This window comes from Haemorhous mexicanus, chromosome 5, assembly GCF_027477595.1.
Source record: "Haemorhous mexicanus isolate bHaeMex1 chromosome 5, bHaeMex1.pri, whole genome shotgun sequence".
Classification (NCBI taxonomy): Eukaryota; Metazoa; Chordata; class Aves; order Passeriformes; family Fringillidae; genus Haemorhous; species Haemorhous mexicanus.
In genome coordinates, this window is record NC_082345.1 from 29,779,522 (window position 1) to 29,799,713 (window position 20,192).

At 37.6% G+C, this 20,192-nt stretch overlaps 1 protein-coding gene across 2 annotated transcripts in view; it reads right to left on the reverse strand.

Moving 5' to 3' along the window:
* Positions 1-9,974: 9,974 nt before the first annotated feature.
* SCYL2 (SCY1 like pseudokinase 2) overlaps positions 9,975-20,192 on the reverse strand; it is a 34,374-nt gene continuing 24,156 nt past the window's right edge. For both annotated transcript variants that reach the window (XM_059846705.1, XM_059846704.1), the window contains 6 exons: positions 19,028-19,146; positions 18,333-18,433; positions 17,722-17,788; positions 17,512-17,598; positions 16,302-16,421; positions 9,975-15,708 (listed from right to left, as the gene is read on the reverse strand). In XM_059846705.1, the coding sequence (XP_059702688.1) occupies positions 15,058-15,708; positions 16,302-16,421; positions 17,512-17,598; positions 17,722-17,788; positions 18,333-18,433; positions 19,028-19,146 (1,145 nt within the window). In that variant the 3' untranslated portion in view covers positions 9,975-15,057. The remainder of the gene's footprint in view (positions 15,709-16,301; positions 16,422-17,511; positions 17,599-17,721; positions 17,789-18,332; positions 18,434-19,027; positions 19,147-20,192) is intronic.

The following is a 20,192-nucleotide window of genomic DNA, read 5'->3' on the forward strand; positions in this document are numbered from 1 at the left end:
TCCATCCATCCATCCATCCATCCATCCATCCACCACTTCATTCCTCTCCTGGCTCCTTGCATGGATCCCCAATCTCTGGGTTTTAGGACCCTCCATAATACAAAAACCAAGTGTCTGGATTGTCCCAGCTCCACTTTGAGGAAGGCGATTTTGGAAAATACATTTTCTCAGGGTTATGTGAGGCAGGCAAGCAGCTTCCACTGAAATCCTGTATTCCTAGTATGAAGCAGGAGGGAAGAAGAGAGGGAGAGGGAGCATACTTAGGAGCTGAGAGTTTGCCTTTGCTGCAGTCTCTTTTGTTGCAGCACTGGTTAGAGTTTCTTTCTTATCTTTGAATAATTCATGCGGTGTAGGAAGCCTTGGCTCAGCACAGCCAACACATTTGTCCTTGCAGAACAGTCCTCTCATAGCAAGCATTTAGAGCATGGGTACCTCCAGATCTCAGCACTACCCACCTGCCTCTGGCAGGGCTTCTCTGGGTGTGTGTCTCTCTAGCTGGGTTGAACAGCAGCTGCTCTCACTGCCAGCTCAAGGACTGACCAGCGACCCGCCCTGCAGCACATCCCACTGCCCTGGGAGCAGCTGCACCTCCTCTTCCTCCTTCCCCTCCTCACACTGCTCAGTCTTGCATCTGGCTATCTCCAAACGGAGTAAAAAAGACAGAATTTCTCCTGGTTTCTCACTCCAGACCCCTAATCCTGGTTTACCACTGGGGTGTGTGGACGGGCAAAGCAGCAAGGTCACCACGATGGCAAGGCCCAACACGACCACGTGTGTGCATTAAATCAGCCTCTCCAATTTCCACCAGGCACACAGAAAATGAACCCCAGCAGGCCAGCTGCCAGACACCACAGGTACATATGGGTTTGGGAATATATACATGTGAAACTACAAACCAAAATTGTCTTCCATGTAAAGAAACATGTATTTGCTGGCATTTGAGATAGTATTCTGAATGCTCTCATGGCAGCTGGACATCTGAAATCATGGAAGAACCCAGCACCGCACTGGAAATGGTGCAAACTCCAGTGCAAGGAATTCACTTTGGAAGACTGGAACTCAGGTTGGAAAGTGGTGTTCAAAACCCATACATGCCAGCTGCTGTGGAAAAAAGGGTTTTATCTGGCCCATCTTTCTGGTCTTCTGGTTCTGGTTTGGATAAAGAGGGCACAGAGCAGACACAAGAAAGGAGTTAAGCTTAAAATGTGCTGTTTTGTTCACTTATCCCATTCTCTAGCTGCATTTAGCACAGAGGTCTGAAGCCTGTCCTCCATGGATTTGGGGCTGATTCAAGTGGCTCCCTCAGAGACCTATGCAGGCTGGCCTGTGGCAGAGTATGCTCCCCTCAAGGATGTGGGGCTCTCTCATTAGCCATACCACTTGCCTCACCATTAACAGAATTTCACATTTCTCACAGCAGGTTTCCTCTCTCCCTCCTCTTCACTCTCAGTAACCCTTCACTTCCTGCATGTCTGCAGTGCTTCAGCAGTAGCCCCTTTAGAAATCCACAGATCCTTTCTCTGAGGTCTAGAGAAAGTGGGTTACTCACTCCTGCTTCTCTGAGGGCAGGCAGCTCGACAGGAGCAGAGCTGCTTCTCTGTTTTCTCCTTCTCAGGCTCACAAAGTAACAAACTGCCTGGATTCCAAAGCACTGCTGCAGAGACTGTCACAGCAGCTTGGCAGTGCCCTGCTCCTGCTGGGGCACCATCCACAGGGGCACCACCCAACTCCCAACAGGAATGTGCTGGATGAGGCCATGGCAATGCCTGTGGGAATAATCCCAGCACACATTTCGGAGCATCAGCTGAGGAACTCTTCCTGGATGAGTCCTAACATGCTAACATGTAGACCCAGCCGTCATTATTACTGCCCTTTTCTTTCCTGTTTTAATCTGTGCCCTGATTTGCTTTTTCAGAAATTATACCACATTGTGATTCTCCTTTTGCTATCTCAGACCTCCTTAAAACAGTGGATTACATAGTTTCATTTTCAGTCTGCTGTATGCAAGCTGGGGCTGAGTCCAACATGCAGCATTTGCTTGCATTTGTAAGGAAATATTTTGCAAAATTAAAACTCTATGGCTCACATAGCTTGTAGATTGAAACTACAAGTTTCAATTGAACTACTGCTATTGAAACTACAAATTTCTATCCCTAAAGACAACTAGTAAGTTTATTAAAACCATATTTTAGACCCAACACAGACCTAAACCAGCATGCAGACAGCCACTGCTGAGTGCTCATACACCATCACTACCTCAGGTGTTCAAGAGTAAAGTGAGCTGCAAGAAAACCCAAAACTGGTCAAGTGCACATACAGGAGATGTGCCTTCCTAACAAGAGCTGTGCCTTGCAGACACAGGGCTTGATTCAGAGTTTTAGCAATCCCTTATGAAAACCAAGCTTGCAAATATCAGAACTAGCAATAAACATAACTTTTGTGGAACAGTACTTTCTACAGGCACAAGTAAATGTATCCCTAGAGGCTATCTAATTTGTTACACTTATTTATTTTGTTGAAAAGCCTTGAAATACCATCTTTCTGCTGCTCCTACTGAAGATTCCTCAACATAATGGATGGGATAAAGTCTTTGCCACATTTAAAAGAGATTTTTGCTACTGCTTTCAGTGCAGACTGGATAGCATACACATTTCATGTGCTGATTGTCTTGCAAGCAGTCACTTCTCCCAGTGCTTGTAAAATATAAAATTTTGATCTCTTTACAAGTGTTTAATTATCACAGTAATTGACACCCTGATACTAACATCCTGAGAAAGTCAATGTAACTTTTTGGTGTCTCTGCTGAATTGACATAAACATGCTTCACTTTGTGCTGTGACCAACCTTAACAATAACCAAAGGCTGCTGGGCCCCTCCAGTGGAAATGCATAAGAATATCTTGGTCAATTTTTAATCAGTTTCTTTTCAGTCCAAGGCCATGTGATCACATCCCTGGAGCTTGTGAGATGATTTTTAGATCATAGTTTGCTCTTGTTATTTGGAGGAACCTTCTTTTGTTAAAGCAAGATGACTTTGCCTTTTTAGCTCTTACCAAGACCTCAAAGGCTAGAAAATCCTGAGTAACCTCTCTTACTAACTGAAGATTTCTTAAAATTAAATTGAATTTAAAATTTTTGATGTTTCAAAACTAAGTATCTTTGAAAGTTTTGAGTGCCTCCATTTCTTTCAAATGGAGCAAAGTAATGAAGCAGAGATAATGGCTATTGGTTTCATCTGCACAGAGGTCTTAGGGTTGACAGACTTCAATGTTTAGAGCACTGGGAGTTTGACAATGCTTTGCCCAAGAGCAAGGCCTGGGTAAAAGTTGTCTGATAGATTTCATTGAATCATGGAATCATTCTTTCAGGAAAAGACCTTTAAGATCCTAGAGTCCATCTGTTCACCCAGCACTGGCAAGTCCACCACTAAACCATGTTCTTAGGCAGTGCCTAAGGGGTCCACTCAGATGACAAGCATATTTTATTGTTAGGCACAAAATTTTGGGTTTCAGCCAATTCTTCCTTTGTATTTGTCCAGTGTCTGGTGTACTGGAGACCCTATTTCTGTTGGCACCTGTAAAAGTCATTGTAACATTACATAAAAAAGAGGGTACTCTAGGAATTCAGCCTTGGAGATCTACAGCATCTGCTGTCAAAGATAAAAGAGGTGACCTGGGATCCCATGTTATGCAAGGCTTTAGAGTAAATGATCAATCTGGTCCTTCAGGTTTTGAAACCTATGCTTTACACCTACAATTTTCTGCCAGAAATGAGGATAGAGTCAAAGACTTCAGAATCCTGATTTCTATTTTACCATGTGTGAGAACTGAGTGCTCTCCTGCCAGGTTAAAAAGTTTCATGCTGAGTCAGCCCAAATCAAATTGTCAGATGTTATATTTGTTTCCCTGATAACTGCAGCAAAACCAGCACTAGTTCCAAATGGTTTTAAAAATCCCTCTTTAGTTTCTAGTTTCTGCTTCCTGGTCAGATCGCCGGTATGAACAACATCTGATCACAGCTGGACACAAAATAAAAATAGTGGCTCCTGGGATGTTAATAACATACAAAATAACAATAGAAATTAGGATTCCTATTTATAATTTTATTTACTGAAAGCTGCTAATTAAGTACTCATTTCTTACCTTATACTGTAAGAGGGCTTTTAAAGCATTTCCATGTGGAAAGTTCCTATCCTGTTCCTTTGAAGTTCCTGTGAAGTATGTTCTTTTTTCCACAAAAAGAAAATGGGCAGAGTTTCTACACCATTGCTCTAACACAGATATATTTGATGATGATTTTTGTGCATACAGGAATACAGGTTTTTAATTAAAAATAGGTCCTTTTTTACTTTCCCAAAGCTGTATAAGAAAAGTCTTGTAGCTGGACAAGACTATTACTACAATGTTTGACATTTATTTGAAAGTTTCTTGGGCTATAGTGACACCTTATGGCAGTTTTATTGTACCTTACAGATCATTTTGAAATTAACATATCATACCATTTTACAGCCTGTCTCTATCAGTAAGGAACTACTTTCATGTTTTTAGAAATCTTTTAGTTCCAAGTTACTCAAAAGATCATTCCACCTCTTCAAATTTGAATTTTCCCTTTACCTCTTACTAGAAAAATGTATTTTACAGTCTTTGGCATTATCTTCTCTCCACATTTAACAGATAATCTCTTCCAGGCAGCCCAGTTATAACATACTATTCATAACCACCTATGGTGATGCCAATATCTCTTACTTGATTGATTCACTAAATTACAGAATGCAACTCATTGTGTTTCTCTAATCCTAGATCTGAACTCTTTAAAAGAAAACATCATGATAGAAGTGAAGGATTTTTTTTCCTTTTAAATACTGTTGGAAACCAAACCTGTGGGACATGAAAATAAAACTTACTACTACATGAAGAACAGAATTTATAAAACCTGCCTTCCTGGGGCTCTCCCTTACATGAATTGTCCAGTGTCTAACCAGAGCTATCTCTACCTACAGCCCTTCCCTCACCTCAGGTGCCAAGTTGGTCCCTCTAATGAGGCAACAGTTACCATAAAATTAATTCTTTACATTATTCTTTGTCTTTGGCATTTTAACAACACTTCCATCAAACAAGGGTGGAAAGTGGGCAACAGGTTTGAAGTTGCAAAGGGCTGAGAAGGAATGAGGGAGAACAATGACTGAGCAGTCACATTAATCTTAAAAACAGAGATGAAAATCTACAAATGCTCAAGCTGACTTAAGGAGGAGTTGTGTTTATGCTGAACTGCAGTTTTCTATCTTAGAATAAAACAAGCTCCAGAATACCTTTCATGTAACCTTTTCTTGTTTTAAAATTGACATAGAGACAGCTTAAAATGATAAAGATTTTTTTTTCCTTTGAGCAAGATATTTGTTTAAAATCAATATCTTAAGTGCCAACAGATGTCAGTTAATACACTTAACAGTGTATTAACAGATGTCAATGACTAAAAATGGCAAATCTCTTACAACCTATCAATTAAAAAATTAAAACCCACATGCTTTTGCCATAATTTTAAAGGTATTTCCATTGCTTAGCTAGCTGAAATCACTGACTAAACACCTAGCATCTCCTGCAGCTCTTTGGGAAGAACAGAAATGAAACCAGCTCTATTTCAATTTAAAACCACTAGTGTTTCAAAACTAAGAATCTGAGCAACACAGAAAAAAAAACTTCTTCCCTCACAATGCCTGCATTAAAATGTACTGAAGAAAAATGAAATTTAACAACTGTAGCTTCTTGAAAAACAGTGACTAGTAACTCACAGCTCAAGACAGTACTTTTAATTACTATTACTTTGGTTCAAATAAATTTTGTTTTAAAACTCACAGATTTAATACAGTTCCTTTCCAATGTCTCTAATCTTTATGTATATTTACATACTGAATATTTGACCTACCTTTCACTAGAAAATGTCTGCTACAGCAAAACAGGGACTGGGAAAAAAGTGAAGTATTCAACTTCCTAATCGCAGTCATTCAGTTTAACAAAGTAATCATTTCCAACAAAAAGCAAACAGAGAGAAATGAAACATTCCAGTAAGAGTGTTAAGACTAGATTAAATCAGGGTTCAAGCAGCTGCCCTTCAGCAGCAGCAATAGTTGTCAGGACCAGTCAGGCTCTTCCATAAAAGAGCATCCAGCAGCACTCTCTGTGCAGGCCCCAGGGATGTGAAGAAAGCAGGTGGGCAGGAGATACAATTTCAAAGAAAATAAGTCCAACCCTGCAGGGCAGGCACTAGATACTCTGGCATTTTGCAGATGACAGTTTCCACTGTCCTTCCTGGTTCTGGTTTTTTTTTCCTTCAGCAATTCCCTGAACTCTGCCTCTCTGCACTGAAGGGTTGCTCTATCACTCTGGCACCTGGATTCAATAATCCTTCAGGTCACTCACCTGCAGCTGCTTTTGACATTTCTACTCCAGGTTCACGCTGCCTGTAGAACAGAAGACAAGGCAAAGAGATGCCTGCTCATCATCCACTGGCTTGCCAGAGCTGGACCATCACACCGAGATGCAGAGCCTCACGTGAGGTTCCCTTCTGCAGCCCCTCATGGCAAAGCAACAATCTCCAGCTGAAAAGCACCAAGCACAAAATTCAGCCTGTCACTGTCATAAAGTCTGCATTCCTTACCAAGCATCACCAGAAAAAAGAAATTGTCAGAAGCCCTTGAGTTTGGTTGTCCTTCTGCTTCTACAGCCATGCACTGCTTGGGAGCATTGATACAGGAAAAAAATCGAAGAGAAAGTAGATGCAAGAAATGCCTTCAGCAGAAAGGGCCTGGAATAGTAGCAGGCACATGGTCCAAAGGAAAATTCTGACAAAGGAAGTGCTACACGTGGGATTGAGCTAAGTTAAGTTGGAAATTATGTTTGAAGACACACACAAAATTTAAGACATACTTATTTAATCTCTGCAATGTGCAGGAAATCACAGCTCTGTCCTGTCTATATCATGGTTAGAATAAGGTAACACTTCCTACCCAGCAGCCAGTTAATGATCTGGTTAGCTTAAAAAATATTTACTGTTTGCTAAATCAAAGAATTTCAGCTGTATGGCTCTGGTTTGCAATATGTGGCAATGAAGATATTGCAAGAGGTATTTGCTATTTCACTGCAAATCTTTTATTTGTAATGGCTGTAAATCAGTAAGACTCAAGCAATGAATTCTTTAGGAAACATAAAACCAGGAAGGACAATCAAACTGAAAAAAAAAATCAGATAATTTAACAGTTTCCTGCTTGCCAGATAATAAAAAATAATAGATAAACACTAATTTAATCTTGCACAGAATAATGATTAAAATGTTAGTACTTTAATATGGAAATTACCCGAATTGCAGAAATAATATTTAGTATCTATCAAGTCAGAAAATTACACAGAAAATACTGCTGTTGATATTTTATAGAACAGATCAAGAATTTAAGCACAGCTTACACCAAAATGGTATCTAGATCTACAAATACTTAATTTTTTTTTCCTATTTTGTAGCCAAGTAAAGCCAGGATTTGTAGCATAAGGCTGTTTGAGGAAGGTCTACAATTGAAGTTCCCATTCAACAACAAAAGCATGAAACATATATTCTAGTCTAATTCTATTTTTTTCCTGATTCTCATGCTTTAATTTTCTAAGATTTTCATTGTAAGTCATTGTAAGACACAATTATTTTTAGAAATTCTTAAATAATAAAAATATCTGTCTGGTGCCAAGTTTGGATAGATTCTTCAAATGAAATTTACAGTAATTACAGAGGGCTCCGATTGCTTCATTAGCATTTTCTTATTTGCACTATTTGAAGTCACTGCTGGGACATTGGTTAAAATGCTTATTCACAGCTTTGTACCACAGGTGAGTGTTTATTTCATCTGCATGGCAATAGCAGGAATTGCAATTCTATTTTTTTTTTTTAGTTCCCTGCTCTAAGACTTGATTTTTCTGTTCAGAAGATAAGCAGTTATTTATTCTGTGTGGTGTTTGGTTCTAAATTCACCTCCTGGAAAGCAAGCTCTTCAAGGTTTTGATTTTGTTTACTCTTGCAAGTATTGGGTTGCATGAAAGAGAAACAGACTGACATGAACAAAGGCTGCCTGTGTCATAACTTCAGCTCCCAAACCCCCTGCTTCTCAGGTAAAAGATAACAATGTTTTCATTGATGTAGTTACAAATGGAGGTTCTTCTTTGATTATTTGGCTAATTATTACAGGAGAGTGTAAAACCTAGTCTTTTGATGTTGTGCAAAAGGTGAAGCATTTTAAGAAATTCCATCATAAAAGGCCAAATAATAATTAAGGCACAAGCAAGACGATGAAAAAAAAAAACCTTTAAAAAATTGGTATGTAAATGTACGTAGGTCATTAAACTTCTACTATTTCTGAGTTTCCACAGCCAGAACAGCCTTAATTTGCAGGAAGAAACTGCAATAGATCCATAATAGTACAGTTCACAGGCAGGTGTCCTACAGAGGAAAAAAAAAATATTTAAAAAAAGCCTAGAGTTTAAATTTTATGTCTCGAACACTTAGTAAATTATTTCAGAGTTTGAATAACTAGTATTTATTGAGCTGCTGTTGGGTTTGTGCATGGATAGTAGTACAAACTGAATTCCTGCTTTGTCAGTTTGGCACAGGAAATCAAAATCCACCTCTTGAACCATTCTTCAATCCTCTGAGAAACTGCAGTGGTCTCCAGCTGGTGACACAGCTCTACAAATGCTGACATAAAAAAAGATTAATCTAAAGTTCTGGTGTATGACAAACCTAAAGGTTGGAGATATTTAAGTGATGAAATACAGACAATTAGCTGCCAATATCAAAGGACTCCAGGACAAGGAAAGCCAACCAGACTCCCTGTTTGAATATTTAGGCTATCTGGATTCATAAAAAGTTTATAAAAATGTCAACTTTACTCCACAACAAACCAACCCAGAACATCTGGATTTCAGCACTTGAAACCTTTTAGCTTCATGAACAGGTAGGAGTTATGGATCCTACCAATATCCAGAAATGGAGAGGCAAAGAGAACATTACCAGGGTGAAGGACATGCCAGTCAGATCAGGACTGTGATTAGCTGAGCAAATTAAGGCAGGCATTTTCTCAGCAGGGGGCTGGCATATGACAGGACTGTGCTCACTTGATGGATACAGCTGTGGAAGGAAAGGGGCTGCTGTCATCCTCAGCAAGTGAAAACAGAGAGAGCACTGAAGCCAGCTGATGCCACCTTTCCATTTTCACCTCATCTGTATCTTTTTTGTTCTTTTACTCTCCCACACCATCTCTGGGCAATGATGCTTCTAATCAGATCAGACATCAGATGTCTTGTACTTGAACAATTGATACCATACAAAAGGCTGAGAACTACATTTCTTTAGAGTGCTGGCAAACTAATCTGCCAAAGCACTGTATCTTGAAACTCAAGTTTAGAGAAAGGGCTGGTTTCTGGGTTAATCAGCTGTGAAAATGCAAATTGAGATCACTGTGTGTGATCAGAAAAAGTAAATGCTAATTTTAGAGGCATCTAGTGTGGCAATTTTCCCCCAGAACTTTAATCCACTGCATGAAGGCAATATGTGATGACATTTGACAAATGTTTGGAGAGCAATCTCTAAGAAATGCACTCAGAAGTACATGGGATAAAATGTATTTCAAACAAAATGAACAGGGAAAGTTTTCTACAGAAGTTACTGTTAGTTAATTTAATGAAAATTATCAATAAAAATATCTTCCAACTTGAAAATATGAAAATTCATTTATTTCCATAGGCAACCTAATTCAGAGTACAAAGTGATGTGTATTTCTGAAAACTGTCACTGTACCTTTTACATAGCTTTAAAGTAACTGATCTAAAAGTTGATACAAGAATAATTTTGGTTTTGAAGAGCTGTCCAATAAATCAGATATACACTAATGCCATGCTATGACAGTTCTATTTATGAATCACGGCTGACACAACAACAATATCACTATAAATCTCATGAGAATTTTAATGTTTTACAATCAGAACATAAAACTGCCACTAGTACAGAGACTGTACAATTAGACAAATCAACAAGTATTAAATATTTTGCACAAGGCCTGAGTTCACTATAACACATTTTGATTTACAGCTTCATCTCAGAAATCTGTACAGCAGTTAGACCTGTTCCAGAGAACTTAAAGATAATACAACTTCAGGGCTTATTTGTTATGTTGATACAAGGGTGAGGCCTGAAAGGCAAGAGGATTTGGTGTATGAATCCAAGGTTTTACTGCCTTGTGTCATTTTCTTGCAAAGCAGTCAAAACCTAATGGAAGGTAATGTACAAGGCAGAACCTCACTTGAAAATCAGCTAACTCATCTGAAATTCTCCAGATAGGTTTCCTCACAGCTTTCCAACAGAAAAGTTCACAATAAATATATAAAATGCAGCATATCTCTTAACAAAGAAAAGGGTTACATATACAATAGGGTATTTTTTTCTGCACTCCCCCTCCCTATGCTTCTTTCATTGGAAATGGCACAAATCACCAATATCCCACCCAACCCCAATAAAAAACCCTAATCAATAAGCAAAGGTCACTCCAAAGTCCAAAAGCTTCATTGTAATGCAAGATCCAGTGTTCATAAACTTATGTTTTAAAAACTTTCCTTTTCTGCTCAAGTCACACAGATGTAGGCAGACTAAGCATGTATTATTAATAAAAGATAACACAAGTATCATATAATTCTTAGCCTGTATGGAAGCTTTATGCAATTTAATTCAAATCTAGCTTCTCATTTAATCTGTTTTTTTGGTGCAGTTAAATGGAAAAATCCAAAAATCCTATAATCTAGAATATAATCACACTTATCTATCTACAGACACAGATAACATTACAACAGAGGTTATAATACAAAAGTCAACATACATTTTTCTTACTTTAAAAGGCAATCAGGGTATTTGTTAAGGTTCCACATAAATGTGAACCAGTTGTTGCTAAAAAGACGAAACAGAAAAGGAAAGTTTTAAAGAATAAGGCTTGAAATGTTGTGCACCTACACATCAAAAAATTCACCCTTTTACTTGGGGTATTCAAAACCTGTGTAAGGCTACAACTTCCCCACAACATTTCTTATTCACAGTGAGGAGAACATAGTATCTTCATTTAAAAAAAAATTAGTATCTACCCATGCTCTCAGTAAAATTTCTCTCCCCATCTCCCAAATAATTGGTAACTCCTTTACCTTTCAAAAGCCTCCACTGGTATTGCTTCCCTCCTGCATAAGCAACTTCCAAGGGCTGTTCTGTGCCTTAGTTCAGAACTTCCAAGGGCTGTTCTGTTCCTTTTCATCACTTGTGTGATGAAAAGGAACAGAAGATCAGCTCCCTCCCCCAGTGACACCTGTGCCATTTAATTTCTGGTTTCTCTCAAGAGTCAGAACAAGGGGTTTCTAAGCTAATCTGAAACTCAGTAGTTTTAAGGTTCTCCATCAGCCCAAGTAGAGAAGGTTTTTCAAGCCACTTCAATACAATCCTTCCCTCTAGCAGGATTAGTTTGTTTTCTGTGACTCAGTTTTGAGAGGATGCTTCAGACACTTTAACACAAACCCAAATGGAACCAAGAGCTCTAATAAGGAAAACACTGCTGTCTTGGTGCAGTCATGTTCATTTAGCATACACCAGAGCTGGCAAAGCACAACTGATGTAAGATGTGCAGCTATTTTCACTTAGCTTCTCCTTTTGTAGAAAACAAAATATAGATGAATCACTTACAGAACAGGAACTTATGCCCTTCCAAATTTTTTTGGAAATTTTTACAAATCAATGTAAACTAGATGGGCTGGGCATTTCAGCCCAGACCCTGTCCTCATTTCCACAGTAGAATGAAGACATGCTGACAGTGGGTGAGCCAAGTCTGTGCACAGTGGCTGCTGTCATGATAGAACCTGACAGGCTTTCACATTTTTCCTTTAAATTAGGTTGAATACAAAGGGCAGAAATTTAGTGTAATTTACTGTCTTCCTCAAGATATTGTAAAGAATAACTCATTACCAGATGACTATTTAAGTAACAGCACTTGTAGTTTCTTAACCAGGTACCAATTTCCAACCTATGTTCTCCGCTTGACTTGACATGACCCTCTGGTACAGGCAGACCCTCTGCTTGAGGCCAAGCTAGATGTAGCACAGATTTCCATCCAAGTTCAGCCACAGGAGGCTCCTGGAATACCCATATTTTGTAACACTGTCCCTTCCTCTTTGTCTTTCCCAAAAACCAACTTGGATGTAAAGCAAAACTGCTGCTCTCAAACAATTCACTCTGGCCACAAAACAAGTCTTCCAGCCTCTTGCAGGGCCTCAAGAACCATAACTTTTAAGTGGAGAGATCAGTTGGCCAAGGATTCCTAAAGTAAAACTATTGCAGCAGAAGCCAAGTGGCACATGGCTATGGTGACTTACCTCTTGCAAGTCCTCTTTGCTTTAAGTTAAGAAGAAATCATTTGAGAACTTCAAACACACTGAGTTCCTGACACACTAAGCAAGAAGCATCTATGTGGAAAAGGGATTGGACTCACTGCTTTTGTTTTATTGAGTTTAAAAAAAAAAAATAAATAACTGGAAGATTTTGTTAAAGCTTTTGTAAGCACCCTTTCCAGTTTTCTTTGTTGTTCTTCCACTCTGGGCATTCTGAAAATTGCAGCAAACAAGAGAAATCAAAGTTATGTTCTCAAATATAAATGGAAAAAAGTCTTATTGCTTGAGTCAGATAAAGACCTTATTCCATTGCATTACTACTTCAAAAAAGAGCTTATTTTAATTTGAACCTGTAGGATTTATTTTTACTTTGTTCTTACAAAACAGATTATGTTCTGGTATAGCCCATGCCAAAAGCACATACCCCAAACCACACGGTTTAGGAGGTCTAGTAAATGAAATCAGATCCTTTTTTTCCTACTTTCCCTGCAATAGGTTAAACTAAATCCAGTTCTGAAAGCTCCCAGTCCAGACACATCAGTGACTGAAACCCCAGATCAGGACACTGACTTTTAAGACTGCCTTTGCCATAGATGTATTAATTTAATACATTGTAGAGTCCTATGAGATGCTGTTTTTAATATAGACTTATTTTCCTAATAATTTAGAGGAATACAGATTCAAGTAATTCTCCAAAGGCTTGCCTTAGGTTACCTTAACAAAACACAGCTTCAAAGGGTTGACATAAAAGAAGACATGAGTGTGACTGAGAGTATAGAGTGCCAGCAACTGTAAATGAACCTAAATAGTTCAACAGTTCTAGTATTGTACTTCAATTTACATGGATATTTTAACATGACCTACAAAGCTTACCATGAATATTAACAGCACATAAGCATCACAATGTATTAGGTATTGTTTTCCAGACCACAAACTTATTGGTCCCAGGTATTTTAAAACGATAGGACTAATGCAGCAGCTATAATACATAAAGAATCCTTTAAGAAATATGCTTAATGCTATCACGGCTCAGAACTGTGGAAGTATAACAAAATACAAGTCATATTTACAGCATAAGGCCCTTTGGTTTCTTAAGCAGCAAATGAAAGAAGAGTTTCTTCAGTGAAAGGCTTTGAAAAATAAAGCAAGTAGGCTTTCCATAAAAAAGGTAACTAGTTCTTTCCTTCTCAAAATAACCATTTATAGTCTTCAAAATACTAGGTAAGAAAGCTCTTGAAATTCTTAGGGAAAAAAAAGTTAAAACTCAACAGTAGTATCTGACAGAGCAGAGATTCCACCATGGGCAAGCTGAACATACACCTTCTGGAAGCAGAAGAAACTACTATTTGGATTTCTGAAGACCTTTATTGAATTTAGTCTAATACAATAAAAAGGATCTGAAATACCTGTGTATTTATCATACACTCTAGAGCTTACAAATCCATATTTGAGAAATCACTTCATGTCAATCTATCCTTCATAAGGACTTGATTTAAACCAAAAGTAAAATGAAATAGTTCACTCTTAGTCAAGGCAATTTACGGCAGCCTGCTTTTTCACAAAACCCTGTGCAAATTGTATAAGGTGATCCTCTTTCATTGTCTCAATTGAGCAAAAATTATGAATTCAAGATATTTCTAACTGCAACATTTCTACATGTGTAACTGTGTAACATGTGTTTAGTTACACAGTTGGGGCAGTCAACATGTGAATTTTACATTTACATTCATTTTTTGAGGTTTCATAACTAGAGGGTTTCACATCAGTTAGAAGCAGTATCATACTAGCCAAAACAATGGAATATACAGTAAATGTGATGAAATCACCACATGAATTTTAAAATCCTGCTTAAGTGGTATGTTGCTTTTGCTATGGGGCTTGTAACAAGGATCTGGCATTATAAAAGAGATTGTAAACCAGCATGGCCTTTGAAGCAGTGTTCTTACTCTGTCCCAAACTTGAACCAAATTTTAGAACAACTTCTTATGCCTGATCAATCTTGTTAGAGTTTACTACCACATTCATTACATTAGCTTACATGAGAGAAGAAAGTCAAAACATGCTCCCTTCTCAGTTCTGCCCTTAGTTATGGGTTAGAGTGCTCTCTGTACAATTTGGCTACCAAAATTTTTAGGCCAGCATAAGAATTTTCTTTTTGCAAACTGTCATAGGACAAAATGACAGCTTGTGACAAATTCAGGCAACAAGAGTAATTCTCCAGGTTTGCATCCAATAGCAGCATTAGCCCCTAAGCATTTTTGCTGAACTTAAACAAAATTTTGAAGGAAATTTCATTGGACTTGACCGAGTTCAGCTCTGAATAATTTCAGTATACTTCTTTTTCAGAAGAATATACACATCCTACCTTCAGCACTCTCATGGTGGTAAAGAGACAGGAAATCTTTAGCATGTAAGATGACTTTGCACTTACACAATTCCACTGCGGTACCAGGTGAATGAAACATCAGCCTTTTTTCCTGCCCAGAAGTCTTTACTTTGCTGGGTTCAAAGTTTCCCCAAGTCATGCTTTTATTAATAAAAACCAGATGTTAATCAGCTTACCCATGATCCAAATTTCACCAATCTTTGAAGGAAGAAAACAAAACATTTTACCCAAAAAGATCTTTTAAGTCATTGCTAGCTGAGCTGCTGTTTGTCATGGTGTTTGCTGGTTGTGCGAAGTTCTGAGGAGAAAAGAAAGGATTACCCTGTATACCAAAGCCTGGCTGTGCTAGCATGTTCATCTGAGGTGCCAAGGCTGTACTGCTCGCATTCGGGGACCCTGGCGGTGGCACAAACTGATTAACCCACTGGCTTGATTTCTGTTGAGCCAACTGCTTCATGCTAACTTTGGGTTTTTGAGGACCAAAAAGATTATCTAAAGCAGACATATCTGGGGGTCTGTTTTGTTGTGTCAGTGGAGAGAGTGCAGATGCAGCATTCATAGGACTGTAATTTGGCATATTGGCAGGGGGTACCATGTTCATCTTGGCTGCTCCTGTTGCACTTGGACCACTGAAGAAATTCTGAGTGGCGAGACCTCCTCCCATGGTGAATCCAGCAGTCTGAAACCCCATATTTGTATTTAGTCCATTTGTCATATTTCTCTTTGTGTTGTCAATGGGTGATGAAAATCCCATTCCAACACCCATAGAAGGAACGGAAGAGAAGCTGTTTGAAGATGCAACTTGAGCTTGGTTGATAGGACGGCTGGTCAAAGATGACATATTATCTATCAAGGTATCTGTCAAGTCTTTTGTCTGCAAAATACACAAAATGCAGTTAAATGTTTTTCCTGTACAGACACCCTAGCAACAGTATTTTATCATTACCTCTGTAGACCTGGCATTAATTTTTCAGAAATTAGAGTTCACTGCATGGAATTTGGCGTGAAATGTAATAATACACAAGAGAAATTACATTATTTGTGTTCTTTGCTACTTAGAACTAATTGTTATGCAGCTTTAATTTGACATCTAAGACTCCACACACAGCACTACCTGTGACTGTTTGCTTAAATGCCCCATTCCTATCCCCAAATCTTATATATATTTCCTTAATAAACTCTTCAGAGAAAAACCTTTCTTAGTATGCCCTTTTTCCTTATCTAATACAATGACCTTCCAATAATAAAGATACCCTTGGAAACTCTAGCAATTTAAAAGGTGGGAATATTGCAAATTATGCAAATGGAAGGCACATGAAAATTTAATTTAGCTTTTCTCAGCTGTGCTGTTGTACCACCAGAGAAAACAAAAGTGACTCACAGGAGGAAAAATATGCTAAATCATACAGCCCTTGAAAAAGCATCAGAGCTCCAATGGAAACAGTGCAGTTGTTTGTTCGTTCTCACCTGCTTCACTGGAGGTGTCACTGTAGTTGCTTGGGGCTTAAGAGGTTGCTGGCTTTTCAGTTTCTGTGCCTGTTCTTGTTCTTTAGCTAACTTTTGCTTCTCCTCCAGTGTAAGTGAGGCCTTTAAAAGGGAAAGTACTGGTACTAAGTTGCACAAAATGGTTATTCTGACATTCATATTTTAATTTCATACTAGCACTGTTGTTTCAATAATATGTGGTAAATACAATTATTTACACAAAAGAGAAAGGCAGTAAGTGAAATCTACTATAATATTTACCATATTGCTAGAAAGTACTTCAAGCATATAAATATAATATTAAGACCAGCATAATGAGAAATTTGGGTAGATCTCAAATAAAAGAGATATATCAGCAAAACCTCTTTAGCTTTGTTTCCTTAATATTGGGTGTAAGAAAAAGTGTTCTTTACAGTTTTTGTTTTTGTATGGTTACTAACTTGATTTAGAAGATGCAATTGACTGTGGAGTTGAAAAGGGAATTTCATTTTAAAACTGCTCAAGAGTAGTTTGAGGATTTTAATTCTACTTTTGTTAATAATGAAGGATGAAATAATTATATCATTCTCCCTTACTTTAAAATTAATGCAAGGATTCAGATAACTAGAAAGAAAAATGATAAAAAAAAGATTCTGGGCAGCCATTTCCATAATTAGTACAAAAAGAATTTTACAATACTTAAAGCTTATGTTTACTGTATTACTGCTTATATTTTGTTTTTCCTTTACTTCTTGTATTTAACCACATATTGACTGTTTTTTTCACTTCACTTTGAAAGGTACAGTAAAAGTTAGTCTCTACTACTACTTAAAATTCTACATTTTATTTTCATTTCTCTTTGTCATGTTATCATAAGGATCCCTATTTTGCTTTTCCTACCTATATCCAGTGGTGAAGTTTCAGTTTCATTTAAGTCTATAATTAAGGAGAAAGAAAATGACCACAAATTTATAATCCTAATGGCTGCCTACTTCGTACAAACATATTTTCAAGGAAAGGCTTACATGAAAATTGAAGGATATGATCTGAACGTTTTTCATGGACCTTCTCATGTGACTAAATAAAGCAGTTAGTTTTTCTACTAAAGCTTTGAATATGGTACCTATTTACACACACTCTTTTTCTGCAACCCTATCAGCCTTGGATTAGACAGATGGAAAAAAAAATAATTACAAAATAAAGCAAAGCACACCTTTCTCTGTACTGATGACATCTCATTCTCTTTACTATCAGATCCACTGGTTAGAAGGTCAGTTCCGTTATTAAATACCTTGTCAATCTGTTTAAGTTCAAAGAAAAAAAACCCTTCATTATTTGAAATACTGCAATTTAAGGTGATGTAAATATCAACTAAGTGATTTTAAATTTCCATGTTCTGTATAAGTTACATATTGTTACTTACCTGATTGCCTGTACCACTAGATCTTGCCTCTTCAGCCCCACTCATTTGGTTGGCTATGTCCAAGGATCTACATAGCGCAGAGTATATTACAAGAAGACAACTTTGCAATCACATCCACAACATTAATCTAACAATGCACATCATTCTTCTGCTTTTAAATAATACCAAACAATAGAGAGCAACCACTTTAATATAATGCCTTGAGGAGACTGGCAAATGTTCCTTTGAGAAATAGTAAACATCTACTAATAATTTCCCATGGTTTTCATTCCTCCCATTGAGCAGGGTGACCTAGACTTCAGATATCCCAAATTATTTTGTCTCAGAAATCTCACCTCATATCAGGTTCCATAAAATAGCTCCAAATACTTCAAAATATCACAGCCTTCTGAAAGGCTGCAATGTTTATGCTTCTATGATATGGTTTATTTCTCAGCAACTACAGGAAAGCAGCTTAGCACATAGAAGCAGATCTTCTGACAACTGTGCTTATTTGAGATAATTCTCAACTACTGAACTTAGAATTACCTGATTTTTTTATTGCTCTGGCTAGCAATAAAAACATTTGCCAAAAAATGACTACTTCTCCAACACAAAACATTAACACTTACTTCTGTTGCTCTTGCATGACATGAAGTTGCTCAAGTTTGGTTTTATGCTCTGCTTCCAATCTATTGAGCATATCTCTTATAACACAAATAAAAGAATTGAACTGGAAAAGAAATACATAAGAAGTTTGGGTTTTGCAATGATGGAATTCAGATAGGTGTAACTTAGCAGGTAATACCTCATAAACCTACAATACACAATGTAAGAAAAAGTGTAGACTTTTAAATAATTTATACTCCACCTTCATTCTTGTGCATTAGATAACAAACTACGAGCAGAGTGCATACTGAAACAGGGAAAAATACATGTCACTAAAAAAATTGAAATGGGCCAATGCAGACAAAATCTCCACACGAGTATTACCAGATTCATTTTCAAACAAACAAACCAACCTATTATTCCCTTTCCCAATATTTTATAGCATCATAGCATTTTATTTTAATACTTATTATGTTAGTAGCTAACTGCTTTTGCAGGGTATTTGGAAGGTGACAATTTTATACCAGATCAGTTAAACAGACTAAAAAATAACAAGATTCAAACACAGAAACACAGTAAAACTGGGAAGGGTTTTTCTATTGCTTATTTTCACAATAGACACAGACATGCAGTAATGCATGACTTTTTTATGACAACAGTTTAAATTTATTCTCTGATAATTGTAAAGGAAAAGCATGCAAAACAGTCATGTTCCTACCTGATTGAGATTAAGATTGTTCTCAATACTAAGAGGAATCAGATGGGGCAATACTTTTCCTGCAAGCTGTTCTTTGGTAATTCCCAACTTCTTGTGAGTAAATGTACATTTGTAAATACCTAACAGAGAACATCAAAATAGGAGAAATTGTTAAGTTTAGTAAACAATGTGAACAAACTCGAAGTAGCACACTCATATATGTATTGATCAGCTGAGCGACCACTGCGCTTGTGTGCAAGCAGGGACCAACTGACCAAGAGACTCTTAAAGGCTAAGTACTGATCCACAACAAACAGCAAGAAGCTTTGCTACAGTTCAGAACAGATGTCCAAAGTCACACTTTGCAGCTATGAAACCTGCTATTAGTGAATGTCCCGTTCTGGTCAATTATTTGAGAATATACATCTTTGAATGTACAAGTGATTTGCCACAAACTGACACACTGTCACTTGAGGAATCAAGCTGCATCAACTAAGGATGTGTTCTCTCTCTCCTGGCTCACTACAAGTAGCTAGGATTAACTATCATCCTGCTCTCTGATGGATTTTTTCAAAAACTGTTAACTAAGAAGTTAACAAAAGAAGTTTTGGACTGTTACACATAGTATCAGAACTCATGCATAATCGTTATCATAGTTTCAAATTCAGTGGAAAAAGAATCCTGGCAGGCATGAGACACCCAGTGTTAAGCCCAAACGTTCTGTAGCGTTTCTGACATGAAGAGTCCTCTGCTTAAATGATCCAGCTCTGGTAGCAAACACTGAACACACTAGCATAAAAGACACAGCAGCTTTCCTCACTTTCTATGGTAGTAGAACAGAGCTGTCATCAAGACAAAGATGGTGAAGGATTGTATTATGATTCTGGAAGAAAGGAGAGCCTGAGTATCAGTTTTATAAACTGATTTCAGCCCATCATTTCCAAACCAGGATTCACTTACTGTATCTGAGTAGAATTCAGAATTAACACAACTAAAGCAAAAAATAGAGTCCCTTATTTTTAGATAGCAAATAAAAGTCAAAGCTGCAAGGGTTAAGGGAAACAGGCAGCTTCAGACCAGTACAGACAAGACGCCTTCTTGCTGCTTTTGAGCAAATAAAAATAATGCTCCCATCACATATTAGTACAGTTGTTTAATGAGGGTTACTGGCAGTGCAGCTTAGCTG